This window comes from Grus americana, chromosome 4 (assembly GCF_028858705.1).
Source record: "Grus americana isolate bGruAme1 chromosome 4, bGruAme1.mat, whole genome shotgun sequence".
Taxonomy (NCBI): domain Eukaryota; kingdom Metazoa; phylum Chordata; class Aves; order Gruiformes; family Gruidae; genus Grus; species Grus americana.
The window spans coordinates 49,145,384-49,170,941 of record NC_072855.1 but is presented as its reverse complement, the minus strand read 5'-3'; the positions used below and the strand labels follow the sequence as shown (position 1 = coordinate 49,170,941).

Genomic DNA, 25,558 nt, shown 5'->3' with positions numbered 1-25,558 from the left:
CTCTAAAGTGCAGTTCAGACACTACAGGGAGCAAAACCTCATCCTGCTCCTTTTTAATGACCCCCAGGCTGCCAGGCCAACAGAAGTTTGGGATTTTTCTGAGATGCTGTCTGCATTTTTTGGACGGTGGGGTCAAATCCTGCTTTCAGTTACTGCAAAGTCTCTTCTTTCCACAGCATCCCCTCGGGCTGAACTTCACCACGTCCTTGTCTGGCAACCTCAGCGAGGACGAGTGAACTCTCTGGCTCTCAGCGTCTTCCAGCTGGGTCCAGGACCATCCTCAAGCCCGGTGTTGGAGTGTAGGGGTGCGGGGTGTGCATGTGCTGGCTGTGTCCCTGCAAGGGGTGTGGGGGTGTGTGGGGAGGACCCTGTGGGATCTGCACGGGGCTGCTGGAGAATGTGGGTGCCTGCATCCCCCCGAGGGGGTTGGTACCCACGGGGGATGTCCCTGAGACGGTGCATGTCTGCGTGACCGCTGCTGGGGGGGGGAGGGGGGTATCGCTGCAGGGGCACACGCAACCTGCAGCGAGTGGATGTGCTTTGTGCAAAGGGAAGACACGCGAGTGCGGGGAGAGCGAGGGGTGCCGCCCTGCCCCCGCTGGGGCTGCCGCCCACGCCGTGCCCCGAGGGGGCGGGCCGGGAGGCGGGCCGGGGCGGAGCGGCCGCTGCCCCCCGGCCCACGCGGGGCCCCGCTTGCCACTCGCCCGGTGGCGGCGGCGGCGGCCGTGGCCGGGCGCAGCGCCGAGCCTAGCCGAGCCGAACCTCGCCGCTGCGGGAGGCTGGTGAGCGGGGAAGGGGGCTGGGGGCGGGCACCGCGCCTCCGCCTCCCGGGACAAAGCCGGGTTGGGAGGGACCCCGCTGCTGCTCGGGGTCGGGGCGGGGCTGCCAGGGGTCCGAGGCGGCGGGGCCGTGCCGTGCCGTGCCGTGCCGTGCCGTGCCGTGCCGTGCCGTGCCGGCGCCCACCGAGCATGCGGGCGGAGGGCTTGGGGAGGGCTGAAGCCGTCCCCGGGGGCGCAGCGGTCCCGACTGGCACCGCCGCCCGCCCCGGGAGCCCCAGCGGGCCCTGCTCGGTAAACTTTTCCCAGTGCCGGTGGGCGTCCGGCGCCCCGGAGGGGCCGTCCGGCAGCCAGAGCTGTTCGGATTGGCGGTTTGGGGTTTTTTGGGTTTTTTGGTTTGGTGTTTGGGGGTTTTTTTTGTTTTTGTTTTTTTTTTTTTTGGCGCCGGAGCATCCTGGTGCCGCGTCCTAGCATCTCTCTCCTAGATAACAGGTAGCCTTTATACCGGCTCCTTGCCGGTGCCCCGGGAGGCGCGGGGACTCCGGCGGTGCCTCAGCCCCAGGTCCTGGCTTTCGGCTTGCCCGGGGGTCCGGGTCCGGCCGGTTTCCCCGCGCGGGTTGGTGCGGGCTGGGTGCCGGCTGCCCCGCCGGCGTGCGGACACGGCGCCGCCTGCCCCGGTGTCTGGGCAGCGAGAAGCAACGGCTGGTTTAGCCGCATAAAGGGAAATCCCGATCTTTAAAAGGCAGTTGGCAGCGCCGGTTACTAAAGTAGAAGTGAAGAGTTTTTCCTGGCTCCGGTCCCTGCTTCCCTCCCTTTGATTTTTCTCTTTTCTTTGCTGGCTCTCATCAGGGCACTTGTTCAAGTTTGGGTGATGCCGGACACTGCTTGCTAGGTCTGAAAGGAAACAAAGCAACAGTGCTAGAATGTTTTTTGGGGTTTTTTTTAAAGATATTTTCCCTGCGAGTAATGTTAATCTTTTTGAAGGTGTTGCGGTACATCCAAGAGTGATTTGCCATCCTTTGGTTAATTTGAACTCTGTGAAGTCCATGGAAAAACCTGTCTAAAACAGTCTCTTCCCTAAAAAGAGAGAGAGATGCACTAATCTGATTTGTGAATCACGTTTATATTCCCTTTTTTTCTGCTCTTTCATGAAACAGGCCCTAATTTATCAGCTTGCCAGACAGAAGGAGTCTGAAGGTACGATCAAAGCCTCCCTTCCCAAAGGTGGCATCTGAATTCAGATGATGCTCGTGGGTCAGTGGCTTTTCTCCCACTTGACTTTGTCCCACCCAAGTTCTTAGTAGTACTCTTTCTTTTCACCGTGCAATAGCGTGGCTGTTGGAGAGGATGGCCGGGGTATCTCTGAGCCCAGAGGCAAGAGGCTTTACTGAAGCACGGACTGGTTTTGAGGCACGTGCAGGTGCAAAGGTGTCCATAGCTATGGTGGTGTTGCAGTGTGCCTGTGTGGAGGAAGCACTGAAGGATCAGGCTGGTAAATTGTGTTCTTGTGCGGTCAGGACTGGGGCATAAAAGTGCCTGTTGGCTCGGAGACCCTCGGGGAAGGAGCCTCTGTTTGCTTTGCCTTTGCATTGGGATCAGCTGGCTGGGAGATGATAACCTAAAGTTGGTTAGATGGGGAAGGATCTGAGGAGTGGGACTTGTGTGCCCTGACACCCATAGCAGCCGGCTGCAATTTTCCTGATCTAGTTACATTTTATGATCTTCTCTTCCCTAATCCACTGAGCTTTGTGGGAGTCCTCCTCTGAAGTATCTCCAAAGTTGTTAGCTCCAGGTAGCTACTGGCTGAGCGCAATCAGACCTGGCCATGCGGGGAGGGGGGGGGCACAGGAATGCAGGAATGTCGTGTTCCTGGGGCATTTCCTCCTGGGGAAGGAAGATGGGAAGGGATCCTTGTCTGTAAGTAATCCAAGAGCAAAACGTTTCTCCCCTTGCAGACAATGAATCGTTTCAGCGAGCTGACACTGTTACTTGTGGTTCCTGGCAAACCAGATAAGAGCTTTCTGCCAGGCACTTGCTCAAATCAGTGCCAGCCCCAGCCTTGCTGATTGCCTTTCTCTGTTGCACTGGGTGGGAGAGAAGCCTTTGTGTACCACGGCAGTAATCACAGTGGTGCTTCTGGGTGAAGGAAGATTGTTGCCGGTCCCCTTGGTTACACACTCGCTGATTCTGGTCCTTGTATCTCCAGGCTTTTTTATTTTCCAGAGAGAGGATGCCACTTTGGAGAAGGAGTTTTTCCTGCCCGGCTCTGCTTGTTGGGGCTGTGAACAGCTATTTCTAAGACCTCTTCCCTTTATCCTTGATCTAAACCTTGCATGAGGCTTGTTATATGTGCTCGTTAAACAGGGAATTAAATCACATAGGAATGCTGCTTGCTTGATGTCTTCTCTATTACAGAGCTATGCTTAGAAGTTGAGGCTTTTTAAGTGATTGTGTGGGCTTTAGCTAAGCTGTGAAAAAAGCCTTGTAAACAATAAGCCTTTGTGATGAAGGCAGAGTAAGTGTAATTATCACCTGTCCTACAAAAAATCTTTCAATTTTGGGGCATAACCAAACTAATCAGACAGTGTTGTGCTTTTTCAGATAACTAGGTGATCTTTAAGAGCGGCTCTGGGGAGCAGATGCAAAATGAGCAGCGGAGGACAGTGCAGAAGACGCAGAGGGCGCTCAGTCTGAGCCACGAGGATTTGAAGATGTCTGCGTGCAGTGACTTTGTGGAACACGTTTGGAAGCCCGGCTCATGCAAAAACTGCTTCAACCCAAAGAGTTCCCATCGGCTGCAAACACCCCCAGACGTGGGAGCTTGTGGCGTGCTCCCGAATGGAGTCAGGACCAAGCCTGAGAGCCCCACGTTGGAAGACGAAGGTGTAAATACCTCCCCCTTCTCAAAGCCAACAATTGCTGTGAAGCCAACTATGATAAATTCAGATGTTTCTGACACGTGGGCGGATGTGAATATGAATGCAGATCTGTCACAGGTAATGATTAATCCAGTCAAAGCATGACTTCCCGTTACTTACCTCTCCTCAGGAGTGTTAGGAATATCTGTTAAAACAGTTTCCTTCCCTTTGTTTTCCCTTCTGGTCTTGACTCAGGTTTCTAAGCCATAAACTGGCTTCTCAAAGTGTCTTTGGCTAAAGCTGAATGAGCTGTTGCTCACAAGGCATGTGTCAAGGAGCTTAAAAACACATTGTTTGTTTTGGAACTTCCGGATTTTAAATGAGGATGCAGGTTAAAGTTATTTTCCTGGGAAGATATTCTGAAAAGAAATCCTGTCTGGTTGCAGTCATTGCTAACTGGATCCATGGTCCTCGTGGGTGAGGAGGAAAGCACCCTACCTTCCTAGCCCAGCTCCTTGGGCTCCCAACATTTGCCAGAGCAGTAGTGCCCTCTGGGTGTAGCACTGCTGCCTGCCTGCAAACTGGCAAGCCCTGGTGGTTGGAGTTGCAGTTGAGATGGGTGGTTCACTCCTTTCCCTGACCAGCCGATACCAGCACTGCCCCAGCCATGCAGAGTGAAGCATGGGCTGCTGTCACCCTGCCCGTGGCAAAGATGTGCTCCTATCTCCCACCCTTGCCCCCAAGGAGAGTCAGGGCTCGCCGGTTCTCTTGTTAGCCTCCCGTTGCTCTCCTTTTGCTTCTCTTCTAGGGGTGAAGGGCACGCTGGCGCAGGCTGCCATTGTCGGTTGCGTTTGATCTGTGTGCGCTGATTTGGCCCCAGGCTGAGTTTTGCGCTATGGGAGTGGGTTCTGCCACCCTGGGACGGGAGGGGGATCGCTTCACAGGCATGTGTTACTCCCTGCCCCTCCCACCCCTCCCTTGGCAAGCAGGGTAGATCTCCCTTGGATGAAGAGATTTTGGATACATTTCCCCACCTGCTCCCCAGTCCCTACTGCTGGGCACAGCCAAGCTGCTTTCCCAGGATAACCTGTGACAGTCTGTGCCTGTGCTCTGGAGTGTGCGACTCCAGAGCAGCAGTGTGAAATGAAATGAAAATAAGCAGAGAGAGGTGCTAATATTCTTTCCCTCTCTGAATCTTTAATTGCACGGTGATTCGCAGACAGGATGACAGGTTGGACATGTTTCTGGCAGCGAACCCATAGGAAGAGAAAGGAGAATGCCTTATTTCAGTGCATTGCCATTGTTGGTAATGCAAGGATTGCAAATGGGCCAGGAAATAGGACAAGTGTAATTTAAGTAGAAAAGGTTTGCAGTAGTTATTGGTGGGGTGAGCACAGAGCAAAACAGACGGTGAATGCATGATGATTTTTTCTGAGGAGCTATGCTTTCTTCTATCTTTCTCTCTCTCTCTTTTTTTTTTTTTTTTTTTTAAATTTCGCTTTCATTTTGCATATGCACATCCTGACAGTGCATTTGTCTCTTTGGCCCGTGCAGGTCAGCTGGGGCATGGTTTCTGGTAAACAGCTTCTTCTGAAATCAGGAGATGCACAGCGGATCTGCCTCGACAATTTTGGCAACAGTGGTGTGAGAAAGCCCTTCCTTCACAACTCCCCCAGCGACTGCTTGTCTTGCTGTCCTTCTAGCTACTCCATGGTGGGCCTTCGCAGCCTGGAGAGTCGAGTGGAGAAAAATGTGTCCATCCACAGCCTGGTGCTTGTGGGTGAGGTGGGCAAGCAGGAGGACAGAGCCAAAGACAAGTTTGCCCTGCCACATCAGGCCCCCTGCCCTAATCCGTCCACCTTGGGGGACAGAAGCACCATGAACTCCAGCAGAAACCCTTCTTCTCAAGCCAGAGAAGGAGCAGCGCTCCATTTGGATGGTGACTGTGGTTGCCTCTCCTCCGGCTTTGAAAGTGAAGGGGGCGAGTACTGTTCAATCACGGACTGCCGCAGAGAGCGCCCGGTCTCACGGGAGCCACGTTGCATGGAGGGGAAGGGTGCCCGGTGCGAGAAGGAGAGCACCGCTCCCTGCGGATGGAGGCAGCGGGATGCTCCCGAGATTCCCAGGCCAAGTGGCAGGGCGGTCAAGTTCGGTGAAGAGGAGCGCAGAGCTGTGAACGTGGCCTTCTGCATCACAAAAGACCAAGGTGATCCTCTCCCCTATGCCCTGTGTTCAGAGAGGAAGAAGCTGGCTCTCCACACTGAGCCTGCCACCCTCCCTGAGAGCACAGGGAGCAGCAAGGCAGCTGCCTTTGCTTTGTCCCAGGAGGACGAGGACTCACCTTTCCCTGGAGAGCCTTCTGTCACCGGAGGCCCCCGGCCTGAGGGTTCAAGCACTCCTCAGCAGGCTGTGGTAGAGCCACAGCGCCCTCGTCTCACCGAGCCAGCCCGCAGTGATCCCATCTACGCCGAGAGCACCAAGAGGAAGAAGGCACAGCTGAAGGCTGTCGGCGGACAAGCAAAAGCAGAGAAGCTGGCCCGTGGCACTGGCAAGGAGCAAGCTGATGGGACGCGGAGGGATGGCAGCTGGGCTTTGGGTGTTGAGAAGGAATACCAGGACTCCACTAGCCAGGTGGCGGCAAAGATAACTATAATGACGGCGCACACTGAGGATGATCACAAGACAATATTCCTCAGCAGCCCTGACTCAGCGGTGGGAGTTCAGTGGCCGTGTATCAGCCCCGCTTCCCACCCCGATTTTGGGACATCACCTGCCACTGACCCTGGAGAGATTTTTCAAGCATCTGGAAGTGAAAACACCTCAAGATTTCATTTAGCAGCTCCGGCCAAGACCTCAGTTACTGAGAGTCCAGCCATTCCCCCAAAGATGTCCAAAAACAGCCAGCTGGGCAGCGAGGGGAGCCGTGTGCCCCCGGTAAGCTCCCATGCAGCAAGGTTTGGTGATGACAACAGCCATGACGGAGCTGGTGTTCAACTGCTGTCAAGGAGCTATACTGATACAGGTGCCTTTGGGGCGTCCCCTTCCCCTTCTCTGTGCACTCATGTCAATGGGGTCTCTGTGGAGGAGTCCAGCAGAGGCCTGTCAGGGTCGTCCTATGACAGGAGACAGAAATACTATACCCCAATATGGACCAAGCAGTGCCGGATAGAGGAGGAGGAGGAGGAGCAGGAGGAGGAGCAGGAGCTCTTAACCCACCCATGGGCAGCAGGAGCTGAGGATGGAAGAGCTGGTGCCGACCTTGTGGATGATGGCCTGATGCCAGAGAGCCAGACTGGGATCAGCAAATCATCGTCTTTCTCGTTTGATTTCCCTAAAGACAAGAGCAATGGCATGGAGTTTGCACCACCACCGCCACCACCGCCAAAAAAGCAGTCGAGGTACAGCCCTGTGAGCGTGCGCGTGGCGGTCTGTTAACTGTTTGTGATTGGGATATTTGCTGCAGGGATTGATTGACTAGGAGGTGCTTGCTGTTCTTTTTTTCTTTCTTTTCTGTTCAAAGGTGGGCTTTCAGGAGCATGGGAGGTGACTGCATGGCTGAAAAACTACTTTTTCACTCTGAAAAGCTGTCGGACCTTTGCAAATCCTGGTTCAAATGCTGTGCGTACTTGCAAAAGCCCTTCAGGGCTGCAAGATATGGTCTCCGGTCCCAATATTCAAATGAGAACAAGGTCCGTACCTGGGATGGCTGGTGTTTCCCAGGTCAGCTTCATTCTGTCTCAGCACAGTGCCTTGATGTTGAATAGGATAGAAAATGTGAGGTTGTGAGCTTCTCTTGTAGGTGCAACTGGGCAACTTCTCTTGGTGCTAATAGCAAGGGCCTCTGAAACCCCCATTTTCAGTTTGGCTGTAATGTCTTTTTGCTTTCAAGGTTAACTCTTGAAGCTGCAGTTTCCCAGGGAGGACTCCTTGCCTGCAAGCAGGTAATTGGAGCCTGCCTAATGTGCGCTCACGATGTGTGGGAGCCGTCCGGCTTTAGGCAGCCTTCCCCTTGCCGCTCTCCTGGAAGTCAGGTTAGGTTTGCAGGCAGGGTGGCTGCGGGCCCTAGGAAACAAATGTGAATGAGAGCGAGCTGTCCATCTGGGAAGGAAGTAGCTCTGCTAAGCAACTAAAAAAACCAGGCTTCCGATACTTTGTGTGCATTCAGTATCTGCAGCTGTGTGTATCACCAAAAAAAAAAAAAAAAAGAAAAAAAAAGAGAGAAAATGGAGGAAGAAAAATTTATTTCCTTTCCATGCAACTAATGGATTAGGTTGTCCGTCATAGCGGGGAGGGATACTTTCACATTCTGCGGGTGTCCTGTATTTACTTTACTGCGTGCATCAGTTTTGTTACCTGGAACTGTGCATTGCACAACAGGTTTGACTCCAGCTCCTTGATTTAAAAGTTGAGAGAAGAAGGGATGGGTGTTCAGACGAGAACTTGCTCTTGGGGTCCGTAGTCAAGCTTACGCACAGGCATCAATGACCTCCACGTTGAGACTGAGGCTGAGTTGGCCCATCCTTTGTTTTGTTCTCACACTGAACTTTCAATGTTTTTAGGATCGGCTAGCCCAGGGAACTAGTGTTTTAAATTGACCAAGTGGTGAACAAATTAGATTTCTCAAGGAAAGGGAAGAGATGAACGAGAGAGTTTAGTTCTTCTTAATGCTGGGCTTCCTGCTGTGATGCTGTGTGTCTGCTGGAGTCAGAGGAAAGACAAGGTCCGCAAGCAAGTGAGCACGCAGATGCGTTCTATTGCCGCTAAAATCAGAGACGACCCTAAGATGTGCTTTAGTTTTGACCCTATGAACTTTTTCGTGGCTGCTGCCACTTCATGTCTCCTGTCAGCCCATCGCTTGGGGTTGTATTTGTCTAGTGAGGTGTTGGGTGGCTGAGGCCCAGTAGAGCCATGACGATACAATGTTGTCAAGGAGGAAATCATTTAGGAAATGCCAAGTTGCCCGCTGAAAGTCTTCTAGGACCTGATTCCTTCTTCTGCAGAGCACAGGTCACTGGGCAGGCCAGGAGGGTGGTGGCACTCAAACTCAGCAATATATATCCCAGCAGCATCTTCCACTTGCAGTGCTAGGACCTCCTTCCACTCATGGAGGAGCAGCAGCCATGCAGAGCCCTTTGGCTGTACTGGGGGCAAGGATGCTTCCTTGGCAGTGCTCAGAGTCTCCTTTCTGCCTTCATGAGGGCTGAGATTGAAGGTGTGGGGCTCCTTGATTTGTGAGGGTGTCCCCTTGCCCGGGTGGCTTGGACCAGCTGTGCTCCAAGCCAGAAGCATGCCCTGCTATTGCCTTCCACATGCCTTCCTGAGGGGCGTGGAGCATTTTCTGGTCCTCGGAGGGGCTGTTTCATGCTCCTGACGTGATTGGGCTGTGCCAACTGTAACAGTTGCTTCTGAGTCATTCTGAAAGCATCTGTGTGCTAGAAAGCCTGTGTGAAAGAGGGGAGAGAAACTGAGGTCAGGGAACACGTGGCATCCGTGACCGGGATATCTGGCAGAGCCATAAATGCTGCCAGGTGGTTGAGGTAGGTGCTTTTGCCCCCTGTGGCTGTAGGCAATGTGTTGTGCTACATGTATTTGTCTCCTAAATGCCTTGATGCCTGCAGCTGAGCCTCGGGGCACCTTGCTCAAAGAGCATAGTTCCCCCTCTGGCTACTGAGGAGTGATTTGATCAGATGGCAGGTTTCGCAAGCTATGCAAACCCAGCTGGTTGCTTTGTTTGTTTGCTTTGAGAGTGCTCTCATTTTCGTCTGAAGCATGGCTTCTCTGAGCGTGTCGATGCAGAAACCAGGGTGTTGTTACCTGCGCATGGCGGTGGGAGGGATGGCTACGTGCACAACTGGTTAAAATCACCATAGCAGGATTGGGTTACCCTGGGCAGTCATTGTTTGCAGCTTTGGATCATGGCATGACTCTTGCCTGGTGCTGGGGGAATATCTCCTCTGGTCTTCCTGGGCTGCAGCTGAACACCTGAAGAAGGGAGGAGGTCTTGCACACAAAGATGCCTCTGAGACAGATCCATACTCTCCTAGGCCCGGGCAGTCTGTGCGCATGTGTTTGTCTGTAATGGAAGAACCACCATGGATACTTCTGTTACGCTTATGTAGTCCTTCACAGAGTCAGAGCTCATCAGCCCAAGATGTTCTGTGGTGGCACAGCTGCAAAGGCTCCTTTGATGGATCAATGTAGATAAAGCCAGCATAGACCTGACTGTGGCATAATTTTGGGGGTTGGGGCTTAGCAAATCAGGGTTCATTTCAGCCGCAGGAAATGCATGTAACCATCTTTTTTCCTTCTAGATCTCAAGCTGTAGCAAGATACTTGATTTCATACTGGAAAATGACGCCTGCCTGTTTGACTTTCTTAATTAAACTTAATTGCTTATTTTAAAGAAAACTTGCATGTGTATTCAAATCAGTGTCAAAGTAGAGAAAGAAAAAAGTGAGTCTGTAGATTTTGTTTTGTTCATCTTGGCCCTAACAATTAAAAGGGAAAAAAGTTTTTACAGGATAAATTCCTGCCAGGCACTGAGGAAACTCTGGTTTTGCAGTAAGCTATCTCTTAGGATGGCAGAAGGAGAGATTTTAGGGAGTTTTAAAAGCTAGCACAAAAAAGGAAAATAATGAATTTGTGCCTGTTTCATCCTATATAAAGCTACTCCGGGCTTCTTGTGACTATTTCTTCATACAATCCTTTTTTTCCTGCTTGTTTGAAGGATTATAGATATTTAAGGTATGCTTGGTCTGAAATGGAATGGAAAATGAGTTGAATTACAAGAAGAAAGAGACTGGAAAGGGAAGATGGTGGCTGGTCTTCCAAAAGCCAGGAAGGTAGTTGGCTACAGAAGGGGCTCACCAGAGGAACCAAGATCCTCTGCACTTGTATGTGCAATGATGACTTAGAGGTTCTTTGGCACAAAATGCTCTAGCGTGGCCTTCAGTTTCTTGGCACAGAGGATGAATCTTTGCTGAAATTTATGTCTCCGTTATGCAGAGAATCAGGCTAAATGATCCTAACGGTTCCTTCTAGCCTGCAAAACCTTGGCAGTTAATTTATTTCATGTGCCTCTTAAAGAAAGGAAACAGTGATGCTGTTTTGCATCTTGAGCTGTTGGCTCTCAAGCTGTTTTCATCGTAATTAATGCCACCTTCAAAAGGCAGCACCGTAGATAGCTTCTGAAATTTGCTGAATGGGCTCGCTTGGGGTAAGAAAGGTGTGTAGCACGGCACATCCCAACACCCGCCGTTGCTGAAAACAGCCAGGACAAATGAGCTTGAGGTGTGCCAAGATTGCATGTTACGGTGCTGCTGCCGCCACCGCTTGTTGCCAGAGGGAACAGAAAACAAGAGCGTTACAAAAAACTGACGATGTTGGGGATTGGATCACCAGGAAAAGAGCCAGGTTTGTTCCTCGCTGGGGAAGTGGTGCTGGCTGGTGGGACTGTGCTGTGTGGTTTTTGCCAGGAATCTGTCTGAGGCGGAGCAGCGCTGCACCTGAGACAGAATATTCCCCTTTTCTTACCATTCCCAAGGCACCCGTTGCTGTTTGGAGCTCAGTGTCAGTGCATACCCCAGTGACAAAAGCAGACTGGCTACATGGAGCTGCTGTGGCAGTTACAAATGCAACTGGAAGTCACATGTGTCCCAGATTTTGACCCTTTTCTCCGTGGCTGTGGATGACAGCAGGGACTTCCTGTTTGGCTTAGGACAAGCCAGATTTATTACTATTAAAATAATCAATAATAATAAATAAGAAACTCTGGATGGAGTCTATTTAAATACATAATTAATAATTAAATAAGTAAATAAAGCAAAGAAGGGAGGGTATGGCTCAAGCGGGAGAGAGAATCATGCTCCAGAACAGGGAGGGAATACACCTTTTGGGTTCCCCCTGTGTTTTTGTCTCAAACTAATCGGCGATTTCTTATGCTGCTTCTGCCAGTGGATCATTTTTTAAAGGTTGTGATTTATCAGCCAATCTTTTAGGAAAGTTTGTTTCTTTTAAAAATGAAAGTAGTTCACTTTTCTGTGTGTTTCCTATCTTACCACTTAAAGCACAGAGTTGGAACTTGAAATGAGATTTGTTGTCCTCTTCACCATATCAGAGCATGCAGTGATTTAATTTTTGACCCACCTACCATCTTAATTCTGCACCCCATCTGAATTTCCCCTTGCATCTCCAGACTCCAAACCCTTGTTTCAACTTAACCTGTGCTACATAAAACGTTTTCGGTAAAGGGAGGAGCTATGTAGTCCTCTGGACAGAGCTAGGAGTGTTTCAAAATCCTTTCTTTCCCTTATCTCAATTCTGATTTCTCCACATTTGCCAGCTGGTAGCAGAAGGATAAGTACGAATCCAAGTCTCAAATATTGTAAGCTCCTGTATGCTGGTTTTTAACTGCCCTGTGCATCCAGGGGAAGATGCTGGAAGAAAGCAGTGGAGGGAGGAGGAGGAAGATATAATTATTCACATTTCATGATAGACAAGCATATGGTACAAAGGTGCTTCCTCTTGTGTAATAATTATGCCCAACCATGTGTTGTGTTTGATGTTGTAATGCAGTTTGGCTTTTTTCTGTGCCGTGCATTAGTTCCAGTATTTTATTTTGGGAGGGGGTGTCCTGTTGACATTATCACCAGACTTCTCCTGGACCGCAATTTGGTTTGTGGTGGTTAGTGTGTTCTCTGCTCTCCTCTGCTTCTTTCCCCTGTTGCATAATTTAGAAACCTCAGCATCTCTGTCATCTGTGCTGAGGAGGAGTGACCCCCTCCTGCCGGCACAGCAAGGCTGGGAAACCCCCATGATGGGGCTGCAGAGCGGGTGATCCTTGTGATCTGGTTTCTGCGTGGGGGAGAGATGCCTTCCAGCATCCTCCGCTGCTGCCAGCAGGCTGCATGTGTGATGCTCGCTGGAAAGGAGCGAGCAGGAGCCTTGCAGCTCTTGCCTCTGAGTGGCCTTCTCCCACTCAAAACCTCCCTTGCGCTTTTGGAAAGTAACCAGATCCGCGTGTCAAATCACAAGCGGGAAATTCAAGCCCAAGGCATGCCTGGAGTCCAAGGGATCCCTGGGGCGATATCCTAGGGCATGTGTGTCTGCTGCGGTTAGGGGAGCCGTGCTTTGGTGCCCGTCTCCACGCTCTGTCCGAGAGGTGCAAGGCACGCAGCTGGCGATGCTGGAGTCCTGCAGCAGTGTCAGGTGGGACCCCAGTCTGTTAAGAAATGTGAAATTAAACTCATGGCTACTGTTCGAATATGAATCACTAGAAAGACAAAGCATGCCCTGGCTGGAGATGCGATGTGGGGCATGGCAAATGATCCAGGTCCCTTTGCAATGTTACAGAACTCCAAACTGGGGGGTTTTTGTGGTTTTGGGTTTTTTTTGCTTTGCTTTGTTGTTGGGGTTTTTGTTTTTTACAAGACCGCTGTTTGCAACCTTGACTTGTTTTAGGCAGGACTGTGGGAATGGTGTGGAAAGCCAGCTGGATGAAATTGTTTCGGATGGGAAAACTGGAGAATAGTGAACGGGAAGGGTTGCCTGAGTATGGCAGTGTGTTGCATGGAGGATGTTGAGTAATTGAAGTGTATTTAAAGCCACCAGAATAATTTGGAGAGCTGGAAATCCTGTCTTTTTAGGTTATTAGATTGGGAGAGCTAACTTTTGTGAGCTGTTCTTTATGCACTGGTACAGGAAGCAGGCTATGGTGCTGCTCTTGAAGTTTCTGGTTACACTTAAGGTGCTGAGCATGGATTTTTGAAATGGAGGTAAATTAATCACTGCTACATCTTTCTGAAGGAGAACGGAGCCCACAGATGTTAGCAAGCTGGTGAGGGAGCAATCATGAAGATTTTCTTCAGGTTTAAGATAGGCTCTTGCGGTCACGCGTAGTGGAAAGGAACACTATCAGAGCAGGGGAAGTTCAGGTTAGCTGTAAATCAGGATCCCACAGGTTGAGGCAGCGATGGGTTGTTCAGCTCTTGGGGTGGAATTTCACTGAAATGGAAGAGTTTGACCCTAGCAAGTGTTTTCAGTGATTCTTTGGTATAGTGGGCAGTCTTTTAATCTGTGCAGGCTGCAGCCTGGGCTTCAGACAGCTCATAGGAAAAGAGAGAGATGCAAAGCGGAGGTATTTCCAGGCGGTATTAGCTGGCCCGGCTGTAACATCTGAAACAAGAGCAGGATGTCGTTTAAGCGGCAAACAATTTCTATTTCAGTGTGCCTATTCAGGAACTGCATTTAACAAAAGTCACAGCAGTACGGAGAGGAAACGGGGCTCTCCGTACATCTGACTTCACCATGACATTGAGCTCGGCAAAGGCAGCAGCCAGCACGGTCCTGGCAGACGCGGCATTGCGCCCAGGTTGCTTGGAGGAATAGGTGTGGCTGCGCGCGGTGGACCTTGGACCCCGCTGAGCAAAGTCCCATCTCTCTCTGAGTGCGGGAATGGTAAGGCAGCTCTGCGGATTTGTGTTTGTGATGGGAAGGAAACAGAAATGCACCAACTTTTCTTGGGGGGGGTGGGGGGGGAGGAATGTGTTAGAAAGCGTCTCATCTGTGTGAATTGAGACCAGGTCTCTTGCAAAATCTTCTTCTTTTCTTATGGATTTAAAGGCTTCTTTGATTCTTGACAGGTCAGACAGTGTACCCGCATGGGTGTGTATCCATGTGTTTTTCCCCCCCAAATTACTAAAAGTTAAATGTCTGAGAAAGTTATAGGATAAAGATATATCTTTATAATATTTTTTTTTAAAAAAAAAAGGATTTAGGACCAGTTGGTTGCTTTCAACAGCATTGATAGTAACAGAACTAAAAAAACCTCAATGTGTCTATCTCTCTCTCCTTTTATTTTTTTAACTGGACTTGTATGGTGCATTGCGAAGTTTTGTAAATCACCCCAAGAGGCTTGCTGTGGTAAACTCATCACTGGTGCAAAACCAGTGTCTCTGCTGAGTTATACCTGAGGTGGTTTTTAGAGCCTTATTTTCATCAGCCGCTGAGTATTTTTAGACCGAGGCTGCTCCGGCAAACGAGGAAGTCTGGCAGAAGTTTCTTCCGGGCTTCTCATACACTCTGCTCTCCATGTGGTGGTGTGGACATGAGAGTTAAGTGCTTTGTCTGGATGGGGAACAAAACGTTTCTCAATCTTCAAATAAAAATCTCCCATGGCATCTGCTGTGCTTGGGGGTTTTGGAAGAGGAGGGATCCTGTGCGTGTGAACAGGGTGCCACAAGAAAACGGTCATGCACGTCTTTTGTTTGTCTTTCTCAGCAGCCATTCAGCCGAATGATTAGGAAACACCGGATACCTTCCAGCAAGATAGCTGATGGAAGTCCTTTTTCTTTTTTACAAGTCTTCCACTAACCTTTTTACATTCTTAATCAACAATGTGTTGAATTTTATCAGCAGATTGGCAGTTTTACTTAAAAAATGTGGACCGATAACCTTTGTTTGCTAGCCGATAGAGTCTGAACTGTACCAAAGCTAGGAGTGTTTGTGCTCTGATGTGCTGCCTGATTTCAACAGTTTCTGTTGTTTTCCAAGGAGGAAAAAATGAAGAAAATGCAGGGGAAATTCTTTATCTTAGCAAAAAGTCCTGCTTGCTTACAACTGATCACTTAAACTGTGACCCAGCAGGTTGTAAGCGCAGTTTATGGCTTGCTTATTTATTTATTTAGATGGAAGCTGCATGGAAAACTGTAGGTCTTGCATTAGAAGCTGCATGGTAGGTCCTAAGTTTGGCAGACGCTTGTTTTCTGCAGAGGCGCTGCTTCTTTCAGAAGATGTCAGTTGTTACTCTGATGCACCGAGGAGAAAACAGCTGCTAGGGATGGACTCTTCTTCCACTTATGCCTCTGCCATGAAGGAATTGGGTTCTGACACCCAGCCTCAACCTGCCCTTCTGTAAAATGGGAGGAGCGATGCCACTCCCTTCCCTTGAGAACTTTACTGAAGGCAAAGACTGGTGGGTTCCCACTTCCCAGTGACAGTGGCAAAAACGGGATGTGGTCTGGGACAGCACATGGGCTAGGCAGAGGTGGCAGTCTGGGGCTGCATGCTGTTGGCTCAGTGGTTCTCTTTCTGCTGAAGCACAGCTGGTTTGGCATGGGGGCTGCAAGGCTATAACCTGCTCAGTGTCAGGGGGATGTGATTCCCAGGTGCTGGAGAAAGAAGAAAAATGCAGAGGAATGAGGTACTATGGTGTGGTAAAAGGCTGCACAGTGTCTGTATAGATGTGCAGGGACCAAGCTAAGGTTGCTTTCAGCTTGATTCCATGCACAAGTGCATGCAGAGTATCTTTTGCCATCTGTCTGATTCTTCTCTTTCACTTTCTTTAGGCACGCTCTGAAAATGAACCCAAATAACGCTGAGTTGGAGAGGATCAGCAACAGCTCTGCTGAGAGCCTCAGCCCACCTTTCAGGAGCGTCCACGTCAGCTTCACGGCTGGCTCCACCGACAGCCTTGACTCAGACACGCAGACCGGCAGCGATGGCAGTAAGTGACCATTGGGTGTGGGAGAGGTAGCATTGGACCTGAGGAAGGAGCTACCTCCATCCTGAGGCCCACTGCAGGGGCAGCATCTTCAGAGCAGGGATCATGAGGGTTCCATCATCTAGCTCCCCCAGTTCCACTTCTCCTACCCTCTGCTTCTTGATGGACTGAAGATGAATGTGGCAGAGTCAGGCCAACATCGTGGGGTTTTCACTTTTTCATTTGGCAAGTGCCAAAATAATTCATCCTGTGGCTCTCCTCTTCTCTGGGTAAAACCTCCATCTGAAAGCAATTGTGCTTATCCTGCTTGTGCTTCATATGTTGCACGAGGCCACAAATAGCCCTGCCATAGAAAGTCCTCCATAGATTTGAGTAGTACCAGAAGGAGTCTTGTGCTAGAGGTGATCCCTCCCTCTCATTGTGTTCCCAGTTATTTCTTGAAGGGGAAAAAATCTGCCTGCGCTCGTTTAACTGAGATTAAAAAATACTTACTATGAAGTCACTTTTTTCATCAGTGCGTAACTTAGACACGCACTAACGTGTTCAGCAGCTCAGAAAGTATTTCCTTTGCAAAAGCAACTTTCGTGTAGTGGAAGTTCTGTCTTTCCAAGAGCAACAATGTGCAGCAATAAAATTAAGAGCCAGAGCTCTGGAAACTCCATTTTTCCACCGCTAACTTGGAGTCTGAGCATGAGACCATGCCAGAAAATTGTACAGGGAGAAGAAAAATTTACATATGTTCGATCTTTACTTGCTGGGCACAGAAGCAATTTGCTGTCAAAAATGATACAGAACAAGAGGATTTCTCTGCCTCCACTAACAGAAGCAACTGTTTCAACTCGTCTTGGGAAAGCTGAGTTTTTAAATTAATAACCTGAATGCAGTTTTTCTTGCTGATGCAAGCAAGAAGCTATGCAGTCAATCATTGAGTGAGGTGAGCTCAAATTAATTGGCTATGCTGTCAGATGTTAAAATATGAAGGGGGGGAGCTTTTAAGCCCTTGACATGCAGAAGGACTCTACATTGAAGGTGCAGAGCACTGTTAGGAAAGTTGTAGAAGGGTTTCATTTGTTACCCTGTGCTTGGGGCAGAGCCTAGCAGCACGTCATGTTTGGAGGAAAAAAAAAAAAAGTAAGAGCAATTTGGCGTTTGTGGCCTAGGTGTGTGGACTGGTTGCCAAAGCTTCCAGCACTGACGTTTGTTCTGTAAGACTCTGTCAAGTAAATCTTGCCTCTCGAAACGAGGATTCAGCTGCGTGTCCTGGCAGAGATGCTTCTGATTTGCTCTTGGGCTGCATGCTGAAGAATTTCTCTTGGTTGTATCCTCTGTCAAACCCTCTGGACTGGAAGTGGCAAGAGATGCCATGCTGAACCATCCCTGCCTGTGGCTTTTGATGGGGTTTTAACACAGATCTTTCCTGTGGACCCGACAGACTGTGATGCAGATGTCTGGGCTTTCATTAAAGCTTGGGGCATGCATCTCTGTTGAGCCATGGGCTCCACAGTTAACTGTGCAGCTGCAGAGCAGCTGAAACTGGAGAGCAGTCAATTGCTTAGCAACTGGGTGTAAAATGCAGGCAGATACGTGGGGCAAGGGCCCAACAGGCGTCAGATAGCCCTGCACCCAGGAACTGGGGCAAAAGAGACGTGTGCTGATTCACAACATGTCCTGCAGAGCTGTTCCTGAGCATGTTGTCAGAAATGGGGTGCCGAAACTGCCTTACATGAGAAGCTCATCTTCTGCAGAAGCTGAAATCAGTGCTGCTCATTCCTGGGGTGTCTCTCAATGCTGTTGCTTGGGATGGGGTGGGTGTACTGCAGCAGGAGCATACAGGCAGCCTTTGCAGTGGAGGGGACAAATGAAAATTGATGTAATGCTACCAAACTCTGGTGGGGAAGGACAGATTGTGCCAGCACCTGCTCTGCTAGCTGAGAACTAGGGGACCTGTCCTCGCCTCATGTGGTCTCAGGTGGCGAGCAGCTAACAGAGATTGCCGTTCCATCACGGCTGGTATGGCTTTGAGCCTGTGCGTGACACGCCAGGACAGGCTGGGAGCTAAGGGATCGGAGCCCCTGCACTTAGGAGCTGTGCGTGAGAGCTGGTGAGTCACTAGGGTTGTGATGAGACAAGCGCCTGCTTCAGGCTGACGTGAAACTGCCCCAGGGCGTTCCTGTGGAGCAAGCAGAAAGCCACTGTGAGGAAGTGCCTGCAGGCAGCTGAACCCTCACCAGCCCTGTGAGGAGGAAGGATGGCTTGCTACCACTCTCCAGCTTTGGAAACTGGATTCAAAGAAAGCAATAGATCCTGCTATCTGCTGAGCTTGCTTCAAGCAAAACCCCAGCATGCACCTTTCAAGGCCTACACTTGTATGCAAGGTGTTAGCAGAGCTCAAGTTTATCAAGTCCCGACTGTCACTCAAGTGGCATATAGAATTCTCTGAAATAATTGTTTCTTTTTTTAAATTTCCTGTGCAGACCCCTCCACTCCTTATTCATTCTGTCTCTATGACCTGAAATTATTGCTTTTTATTTCAATGTCAAATCATCTTTTTTCCTTTTTTCTTTTTTTTTTCCTCCTTCCCCTTCTTCCATGACATGCAACTGTATTACCTGTCTCCAGTCTAGCCAGGGTAGGAAAACAGCTGCTACAGCTGCCTGAAATAAGCCAGCCATCCCAATTCTAATCCCAATCCATGCAGATGGCATGTGGAGCTGCTTGGGTTTAGTGGTATGTAGTGGGGCCAGGCTGCCTTCTGAGCAAAGAGGTCTGGCAATAAGCTGGGGGACAGGCAGTGGGGCGGAGGCCAGATTTTTTCAGGAGGATGCCAAAATCCCAGGCCTTGCCCAGGGACTCTTACCCAGCGTGAGGCAGAGAGACAGATTCAATATACTTCTTGGGCTGCTCTGGTACTGCCGAAGGACCGGACCGTGAGTCACTCTCCTTATCACGCCGTGCTGCTGAAGCACTGGGTGGCAGCTCCCAGGTGAAACAGGCTGTGTTGTTTAAGAGATTGTCCTCGTATTCTCAGTTCTTCATTCTTACCTCCCTGTGGATGACATCACAGCTTAAATATTTACCCTCTACTAGCTTTTTACTACTGTGTATGCAGTTCATAGGGGAGTGGTTTTGGGGTGGGGGGGCATTTCTTTATATGGCTGGTTGCAGGCTGCTTTGCAAGCCTCCTGCACTAAACTGGATTAAATCCCTAACCCCTTCAGTGAAGCTTTGCAGTTGTGAATAGATGAGGACTGTGTGCTGGGTTCAGACATAACCTGGCTTGCTGCTTTGTTCCCAGCCAGGCCCCTGGGAGAGGTAGCCGGTGGGGGTAGCAGGGACATGGAGAGGGACCTGCACTCCCAGCCCCCAGGAGCCACTCATGACATCTTCTTGTGTGTCGCTGTCTCCTAGGGCACTCATCTGAGCCGAACCACTCGCCTCCTCCAGCTGAGAGCCAAGTGTTTCCCCCTGTCCCTTTCCTTCCCGCCTCCAGTGAGGATGGTCCCTCCTCTGCCCCTGGCTGCCCTCCTCCTCTGCCCCAGAAGAAGACAGTGAGCAGAACAGTGTCTTCCCCAGATGGCTTTTTTGTGGGACAGGCATCTTCGGGCAGAGCAGCTGGTGCTGCCAGCCCCAGGCTGAATGTCAGCCACTCCGACAGCAATTTCTGCCTCCGAGAAGACCATCCCTTTGCCCACCCAGCCAGCCTGGGGGGCCGCCTCGGCACCTTCTCCTCCTCTGAGTCCCTGGAGAAAGTCTCCAAAGGAAATGGCTGCTGGGGCTCAGCTACTGGTAAGAGCACAGGGGCTTGTGCCCCCAGCAGAAACCTCCAGTCCCTTTCCTCCTCTCAGCTCAGTGTGTCCAGCCAGGTGTCATCAGGCTCCAGCCTCCAGCTCCACAACCTCCTGAGCAACATCGACAGCAAGGAGGGGGTGTATGCCAAGCTGGGAGCCCTCTACGCCGAGTCCTTGCGCCGCTTGGTTGCCAAGTGTGAGGACTGCTTCATGCGGGAGCAGAAGAACGAGCTGCACTTCAGCGAGAACAACTGGTCGCTCTTCAAGCTGGCATGCAACAAGCCCTGCTGCGATTCAGGGGATGCGATATATTACTGTGCCACCTGCTCCAAGGACCCTTCTACCACCTATGCTGTGAAGGTAAGCCCATGCCCAGGAGGTACCCAGGCTTATCTCCATCTTCCAGTTGGGAGGATGAGGCAAAGAACCGCGGGGCCCAAGGCTGCGGGGGTTGTCCATAGCAGAGCGGGGACTGAACATTCATGCTTCTTTTTCTCCCTTTCTGTTGTACGGATTTGAATGAAAGAGTGGGAAGCAAACTTGTCGGTACACCTTCGAGAAGCACATCAGCACGCAATGGCCCATTTTCTCTGCTTGTCTTTCTCACAAGTGAAGTTGGGCAAGCAAAACCCCTTCCAAAATTCCCACTTTTCCCCTAGCCCTTGCAAAGATTAATTTGGAGAAGTAATTTTCCTTGTAAGAAATGCCAGTCAGATGCTTATTGTTGCAGACTAGTAGGGTCTGCAACCCAACCAGTTTCTCTCTAAAAAGTGTTTGTGCAAATACTATGTTGTAAACTCAGAGGCATTCACCTCTGATGACACAAGCTGATGAAAGGCTGTTCAAAAGATAGCATTTTTGTCTCTGCCTGCCTTTTAAGTGGAAGTTCTGACCCAGAAACCATGTGCTTATATGATCTTGAAACTACAGGCGTTGTTAAAGTATTGTAGATCTCGATTAAACAATGTGAGGCTGACCTAGACATGCTGTGTAAGGTCGGGTCTGAAATATTTTCCTGTAACTCTATGGAATCCATGTTTGAAATGGAAACTTGAAGTGCAATAGTTCAGCTCTTTGAAACCTAGATAAGCGAGCTTATCCAACCGGTTCCATGCACATCCTATGGATTTTGGGTTCTTGACCCATGTTACTACTTGAATACAGAGCCTTTAATTTCTATTCTGACAACCCTAGGGGCATCTCATTGCCTCTTACTCTTTAGGTTGTTCTCAAAACCTAAAGTAATTCCCCAAAAAGCACTGTCAGAGATGCATTAAGCAAGAAAAAAAATTAAAAATCTCTGCTGAATCGTTTCTACAATTATGAACCCCAGGGGGGATGTTTTAGTTAAGTGATAGCTTTAAAGCCAGCGGATATTCTAAAGGAAGTACAGTCAACCCAACAGGGGGGCTGTAGATAACCAGGAGTTAGATGAGGTCTTACCCTAACACCCCTTGTCCAGCACTCAGAACTGCAGCTTCCCTTGCCTGTTATACCTAATCCATTACGACTTTCCTCCTGAAACCTGAGAATTGCGTGGTGAACTGGTGTGCTCCTTTGAAATCTGTGGTTCCCTCTGGCACACGCACACCTTTGCTCTTGCCTCCCATGTTAGGTGGGGTTCAGAGGCTCAGCTCCATGGCCGGAGCACATGAATTCTTGCTGGAATTCATGGCAAGGCAGAAACAGCACATTTCAATCTCTTAACAAGACTGCATTTGTGTGTCACTCTGTGCCCTTGTTACACTGCAGAGCGCCTTAACAAAGCCAAAACCACTCTGACAGGACTGTATTCTGCGCCAGCGTAAAGTGAAGTTGCATATGTGTTTACACGCGGGCACGCGTACACCTCCTGCAATGTTCCTGTGTGCCACCTTCCTTTTGGTAGTTGAAATAGAGAATAATTGTGAAGCTTTACAACTGGCTGATCCCTAGCTGTCTCTCCTGGCTTACAGATTTTCTGACATGAGAGATCACAGACCTCTAGTTAAAATTAGACTTGGAGAGCTCAAAATCAGCAGAGGATCTGACTTGAGCCAAGGAGTCAGAATCTGAGCAGCAGAAGCCAGAGTCTGGGCTGTACACGGGCAGACATGGATACGTATAAAACAGTTAGAAGGATCCAGGGTTACATGAAATGGCTTTGGAGGAATTACGCCAAGATATGCACCACGCCTTGGCTTCTTTCTCCGCTTAAAGATGCGTGACTAAGCCCGCCCCAGGCTCCTACTTGGAGCTTGCTGCATGGAGGATGCCTCTGGTGCAGCCAAAGTCACAAAGAATGGCTGGCCCGGGAAGGTCTCCCTGCCTTCGTTTGGTTGCAGTTATTCTTCCAGAGACTCCTCTCTCGCAAGAGTTTCTCCCCTTTTCCTAAGCCTTACACATCCTCCCTATGTGGGGAGGAACAAGCAGGCTTGTTCGGCAGAGGGCTGGAATGCTTCCCCCGCCTTTGGGGACCTTCTGTGTCTTCCTGTGGCCCACTGTGTTAATCTGCAGTTTGCCTAGCTCTCCAAAGCTTGTCTTTTCATGAAATAAGCATGCAGCCACAGCAGGGTATTTTTGTTTAGAAAAGAGAGGACAATGGGGATTTGAAATGCCCCATCTCCACAGTATCATCTCATCTAAGTGAATTACCTGCAAATGCCTAGATTCAAACCCTTGCTAGAGGAATACAAAAGCAGCCCACTTCTCCAGCTCCTCTCTATTCTTGCATTCATTTTAACTCGGAGGCAAAATTGATTTCTTGTCCGATTTTGCACGCATGCTGTGACTGGCAGTGGCACGCTTCAGGGTTTGAATCCTTTTATGCTGAGTTTCAGCCTGTTGCTGATTCCTGTGGGTAAGATATAAATACATCACTAAATAAAAGGAAAAAAACCCGTGTATAATAGAAATGCCAGAAGGCCCCATAGGCTAATGGATACTCCTATAATAAACTTGGGTTTGAGTTTTAGTCTTTAATGCAGTCATAAGGCTAAACTACAGAATAAAATGAAGATAAGTCATGTGGGTTTCAGAGAATCCAGATTATAAAATGCTTTTGTCCCCTCAAGTTTGCTGCGCTCTTACTTATTTGTAAGCCTGTTGTTAGCTCCTACTTTCTCTCTGGTGTTTTTTTCCTGTGCTGATGAGTACAGTTTGTTGCTGGTTTCCCTTAGCCATTGATCAGGGATTTGAGAGTAGTCACTGACACAGGGAAGCGGAGTGGTTGAGGAGGACATGGCAGTGGCTCCTGGGCTTAGGACCAGAGGAGAATTAGGTGGGAAGAAAATGCTGGAGGTCTCTGTCCACCCCTCACTCCAAACAGGGCCACACTCATAGCCACATCACATCACACGGGGCTTCATCCATGCAAGCGTTAACTGTCTCCAGAGATGGAGGTGGCACATCTTATGCCACAGGCTTTGCTTTCCCTCTGCAAAATGTCTCCTGTGCTGCAGGGATGATGTCTGTGATGTAAAAGCTATGTCACTTCTGTTGGCAATGAAACGAAATCTGCAGGAGTTTCTTGTGGGAGGACTACCTTCCTCCTTTTCTGCAAATACTGGGCATTGCCTGGCAAAGGAAGCACGCTCAGAAATGGGACCCAGAGACCTGGTTGCTAAGGTTGGAGTGTTGCAGGACAAGAAGGGTCCTCAAGCCAAGAGATAGTTTAATGTACTAAAGGGATGAATGCACACCCTGCTTCTATTCACGTCTTCCTTAGCATCTACATCTTAAGAACCAACCTCTGAACTTCTGGTCTCTGCCCTGTCTCTGACACTGACTGATGAGACTTTTTTTTGTCATCTCTCCTCACAGATTTGTAAAACCCAGGAGTCCAAGGTGGCTGCTTCGTACTGCAGCCCTGCAGTGCCAGTCCACTTCAACATCCAGCAGGACTGTGGGCATTTTGTGGCCTCTGTTCCCTCCAGCATGCTGCTGGCCTCAGATGTGGGGAAAAGCATGCCTGGGGATGGCCTCCATCCCTCCCGCACTGCCAGCGAGCATGACTGTGTGGTGGTCATTACCCGGGAGGTGCCGAGCCAGACCACCGCCGACTTTGTGAGGGACTCAGTGATGTTGCACCAAGCCAAGCCCGAGCTGTACGAACGTCGCGTTTGCTTCTTGCTCCTCCAGCTCTGCAATGGCCTGGAGCATCTCAAAGAGCACGGCATCATCCATCGTGACCTGTGCCTGGAGAACCTCCTGCTTGTCCCCTGCAAGCCCCCCATGAGCTGTGTGAAAGCCAAAGATGACAAACACCTACCCCGCCTCATCATCAGCAATTTTTTGAAAGCCAAACAGAAGCCAGGAACTGGAGACTCCAAACTGAAGAAGAGTCAGGCCCGGCTGGCCCCGGAGATTGTGTCGGCTTCTCAGTACAAGAAATTTGATGAGTTTCAGACTGGTATTCTCATCTATGAGCTGCTGCACCAGCCCAACCCCTTTGAGGAGAAGATGCATCTCAGAGAGCAGGAGTACAGCCCTGAGGACCTCCCTGCTCTGCCCAGCCTGTCCATCTATTCCCGGGGGCTCCAGCAGCTGGCCCATCTGCTGCTGGAAGCAGATCCTATCAAGCGTGTGCGGATCACTGAGGCGAAGCGGATGCTGCAGTGTCTGCTTTGGGGGCCCCGGAAAGACCTCACTGAGCAGCCCCTGAGCCACGAGGAAGCCCTCCGCCAGGTGCTTCAGAACTGGGTGGACATGAAGCGTGCCCTGCTCATGATGAAGTTTGCGGAGAGGGCTGTGGACACGGAGCGGAGCATTGAACTGGAGGACTGGCTGTGCTGCCAGTACTTAGCGTCTGCTGAGCCGGCCTCCCTCTCACATACGTTAAAACTGCTGCAGCTGCTCTGACCTTGGGTGTGTCTTGGAAGCAGCTGAGGGCTCCTGATCGCCTTGCGGCTAAAGGTACCCAGCCCCTTTGTACGTGAGTGGCTTGAATCAGCTGCGAATGCACGTTCATCTCCTGCCCTGCGCTCTGATCAGAGTGCGCAAGACTTGTTTAGTACCCTCAGCACTGTTAATTTGCAAGCAGGCAAAACTGGGAACCTACCCCTATTTTGGGGGATTATTTTTTTTTGGTATGGTAAGTCTGTGGACTAATAAACTCCTGCCTGCGTGTGTGCATGTTTGTAATGAGCACAATGTACTTGAGTTGATTTCTGCACCTGTGGGACAGTCCTTTGATCCCCACACCCCCCAGAGCATCAGAGCCTCTTTGCCCAGGAACACCACCACTCTCCAGAGCAGGCAGCAGGGATGAACGGTTGGCTGCTTCTCCTGGGGAGCAGGAGCAATTCACATAATGCTCCTTTGCAAGGGAGAACCAGGAGGGGCTTTTCTTTTGTGGGTTTTGGCATCTTTTTTTTTTCTCGCTTTAAAAACAAAAATTACTGCTTGTTTCTGTCTCTCAGCTGTATTTTCTGCTGTGGGCAGCTCAGTATTAGCTGCCAATTTTACCTCTGTAGGATACTAATACAGCATGGCTTTCCTGTCTAGTGGTGCAGCCGCACAGGCTGTTGGTTGTGAAAGGGTTAGAGAGCCCAGGATGGGTCTGTTCACGAGGATGATGCTGCATGTTGGGAATTACCCCTTGTAAAGTTAATGAAATGGAAAATCCCCAATTCACCTCCAAGGCCTTGCAGGGGGGAA

The 25,558-nt window shown here is 50.0% G+C and overlaps 1 protein-coding gene across 3 annotated transcripts; it reads left to right on the top strand.

The window, feature by feature from the left end:
- Nucleotides 1-666: 666 nt before the first annotated feature.
- On the top strand, nucleotides 667-25,445 carry PRAG1 (PEAK1 related, kinase-activating pseudokinase 1). Of its 3 annotated transcripts, XM_054825265.1 has the most exons (7): nucleotides 693-782; nucleotides 1,934-1,973; nucleotides 3,378-3,772; nucleotides 5,189-7,032; nucleotides 15,979-16,136; nucleotides 19,542-20,281; nucleotides 23,723-25,445. In XM_054825265.1, exons 3-7 carry the CDS (start codon nucleotides 3,416-3,418, stop codon nucleotides 24,758-24,760), a joined length of 4,137 nt encoding a protein of 1,378 aa, XP_054681240.1. In that variant the 5' UTR covers nucleotides 693-782; nucleotides 1,934-1,973; nucleotides 3,378-3,415; the 3' UTR covers nucleotides 24,761-25,445. The 3 variants fall into 3 exon arrangements, with proteins under 3 accessions (XP_054681239.1, XP_054681240.1, XP_054681241.1); XM_054825264.1 differs by lacking the exon at nucleotides 1,934-1,973 and having other exon boundaries at nucleotides 667-782; XM_054825266.1 differs by lacking the exons at nucleotides 693-782; nucleotides 1,934-1,973 and adding an exon at nucleotides 2,207-2,268.
- Nucleotides 25,446-25,558: the final 113 nt, after the last annotated feature.